The sequence below is a fragment of the Natator depressus genome, chromosome 1 (assembly GCF_965152275.1).
Source record: "Natator depressus isolate rNatDep1 chromosome 1, rNatDep2.hap1, whole genome shotgun sequence".
In the NCBI taxonomy this organism is placed as follows: Eukaryota; Metazoa; Chordata; order Testudines; family Cheloniidae; genus Natator; species Natator depressus.
Genome location: NC_134234.1, coordinates 4761014 through 4763452, shown reverse-complemented (window position 1 = coordinate 4763452; position 2439 = coordinate 4761014). Strand labels below are relative to the sequence as shown.

The 2439-nt window shown below is 45.0% G+C and overlaps 1 protein-coding gene across 1 annotated transcript; it reads left to right on the top strand.

The window, feature by feature from the left end:
* The first annotated feature begins 1260 nt into the window (after window positions 1-1260).
* Window positions 1261-2199, top strand: LOC141976756 (olfactory receptor 52P1-like). The gene has a single exon (XM_074937950.1). The coding sequence runs from the start codon at window positions 1261-1263 to the stop codon at window positions 2197-2199; it is 939 nt and encodes a 312-aa protein (XP_074794051.1).
* The last annotated feature ends 240 nt before the right edge of the window (window positions 2200-2439 follow it).

The following is a 2439-nucleotide window of genomic DNA, read 5'->3' as shown; positions in this document are numbered from 1 at the left end:
GCCTGTAGCCTTAAATACCAAGACCCTTATGGCCGTTGTGACCATTCTGTTGAGAACAAAGTCAAAGCCCAGCAGGATAATGTCTGTTTCCATGGGGAAAAGTTGGTTGTTTTCCAACATAGGAATTGCATCATGGATCAGATTTATGGTCCATCTAATCCAGTGTCAACGCTCTGACAGTGACAGCCCTAAATGCTGCAGAAGAAGGTGTAAGAAAGCCAGCAGCAGGTGGATGCAGAGATGACCTGACCATCCTGAGCGGGTCACCTAATTCCTAACAGCTAGAGATTGGCTTGTACCCTGAAACACGTGACGATATAGGCTTTCCAAAATATTTATTTAGCTGAAATGATTGAAACTGGATAGTCTCATCAGAAATGCAACCTCGTATGGAAATGAGTTTCTCAGTCTAATTCCACATTTTACTTCATTTGAATTTGCCACATTTCAGTTTAATTGAATGTCCTCTTGATATTATGTTATGAGACAAGGAAATACATTCTCCATCTGCTCTCTACCAGTCATTAATTTATAGACTTTTCTCGTGTCCCCTCTTATTCAACTCCTTTGTAAGATAACAATCCCAGTCTTTTCAACCTCTCTCCTTGATCCATATGAGAGTTTCCCCAAGCCCTTGATCATTCTCATTGCCCTTCCCTGAACCCCTCTAGTTCTGCAATATCCCATGTGAGAAGGGTGCCCAGTACTACACAGAGAAGTCCAGAGGAGGGTGAAACACTGACTGGCTGATCTCATGGCACTGTATTTTTCGTAAGATTGCCCATTCCACTGTTCCTGGATCCCAATGTTTTTCTCAGTTTTTGTCTGGATTTGCAGCGTAAGTAGGATTTCACAGAGATGTGCACCATGATGCCCAGTTCTCTGTCCTGAGCTCATGCAGTTAAATTAGAACCTTGTTAGGCATTTGAGGAGTTCAAGCTTTTCCCTCCAATGGGAATACACATCGCAGTTACTGACATCGAAGTTCATCTGCCATCATATTACCCATTCACCTGGTTTGGTTAGTGCCGTCTGAGGCCTTCTCTGGATTTGGCTATGATCTAAATATTCTGGTGCCATCTGTAAATGTTGGCAATGCACTGCTCACCCCGTTTATAACTATAAAACATAAAATATATATAAACTATAAAATATTTACTATACTAATTGTTATAAAGAAGGTAACCCCTCTCACTCTGCTCTTCTCCCTTCACAGGCACCTTGACCTTTTATGAGCCCGATCAACGCATCAACCACCTCATGGCAGCTTTCAACCTCACCCCATCTGACTCTTCAATATTCATCCTAGCGGGCATCCCTGGCCTGGAAGCTGCTCACGTCTGGATGTCCCTCCCTTTTTTTACCTTTTACATTATCTGCCTGTTGGGAAATTTCATGGTTCTATTTGTTGTAGGCAAAGAGCAGACCCTGCACAAGCCGATGTACCTGCTGATCTGCATGCTGGCGCTCACAGACATTGGCATGTCTACCTCTGTAGTGCCTAAAGCACTGCTTATATTTTGGTTCAATTTGAAAGGAATTACAATGGATGGCTGCCTCACCCAGTTGTTCTTCCTTCACGCGATTGCTGTTATGCACTCAGCCATTCTTGTGACAATGGCTTTTGATCGCTACATTGCCATATGTGATCCACTGAGATACGCCACCATCCTCACCAATGCACGAATAGCTAAGATAGGGCTTGTGGGTTTGACAAGAGCTGTTCTCTTCATCCTGCCTGAGCCCCTGTTCTTGAGGAAGCTGCCATTCTGTGCCAGCCACATTGTCCCCCACACGTACTGTACGCACATGACTGTGGCAAAGATGTCGTGTGGGGACATCACAGTCAACAGGACGTACAGCTCAGTGACAGCGTTTGTAGTCATCGGGTTAGACCTGACGCTTATTGCCTTCTCCTATGGTCTGATTGTCAGGGCCATCCTCAGAATCTCCTCCAAGAAAGCCCACCTGAAAGCCCTCAAAACCTGCACAGCACACATCTGTGTGATGGTGATGTCTTATACTCCCTCCCTCTTCTCCACTCTGACACAGCGGTTTGGTCAGGACATTGCTCCCCACGTTCACATCATCTTGGCCAACTTCTATTTCTTCATCCCCCCCATGCTCAACCCTATCATTTACGGGGTCAAAACCAAAGAGCTTCGTGACAAAGTGGGCAAATACACCTGCAGAATGTGATCACTAGGTGCCACTGACTTTAAACCTGCATGACAAAAGGAGGAAGGATATCTCCTCATCAGTCAAGGATAATATGTTCCAGTTTGGTTGAGAACAACATTGTGGGAGTTCACAGTCTGAGAACTTCCTCACACTTATCTTATACCTCCATGATCAAGCATTGTTTTGTCCATTGCTAAGTTCCCTCTCTCTGACCATCACCTGATTCCTTTCAGCATCACCCATCAGCCCCCGCTCCAC

What these genes read in the sequence shown, in the direction of transcription:
- LOC141976756 (XM_074937950.1), top strand. Translation starts at nt 1,261, where the DNA reads ATGGCAGCTTTCAACCTCACCCCATCTGACTCTTCAATATTCATCCTA.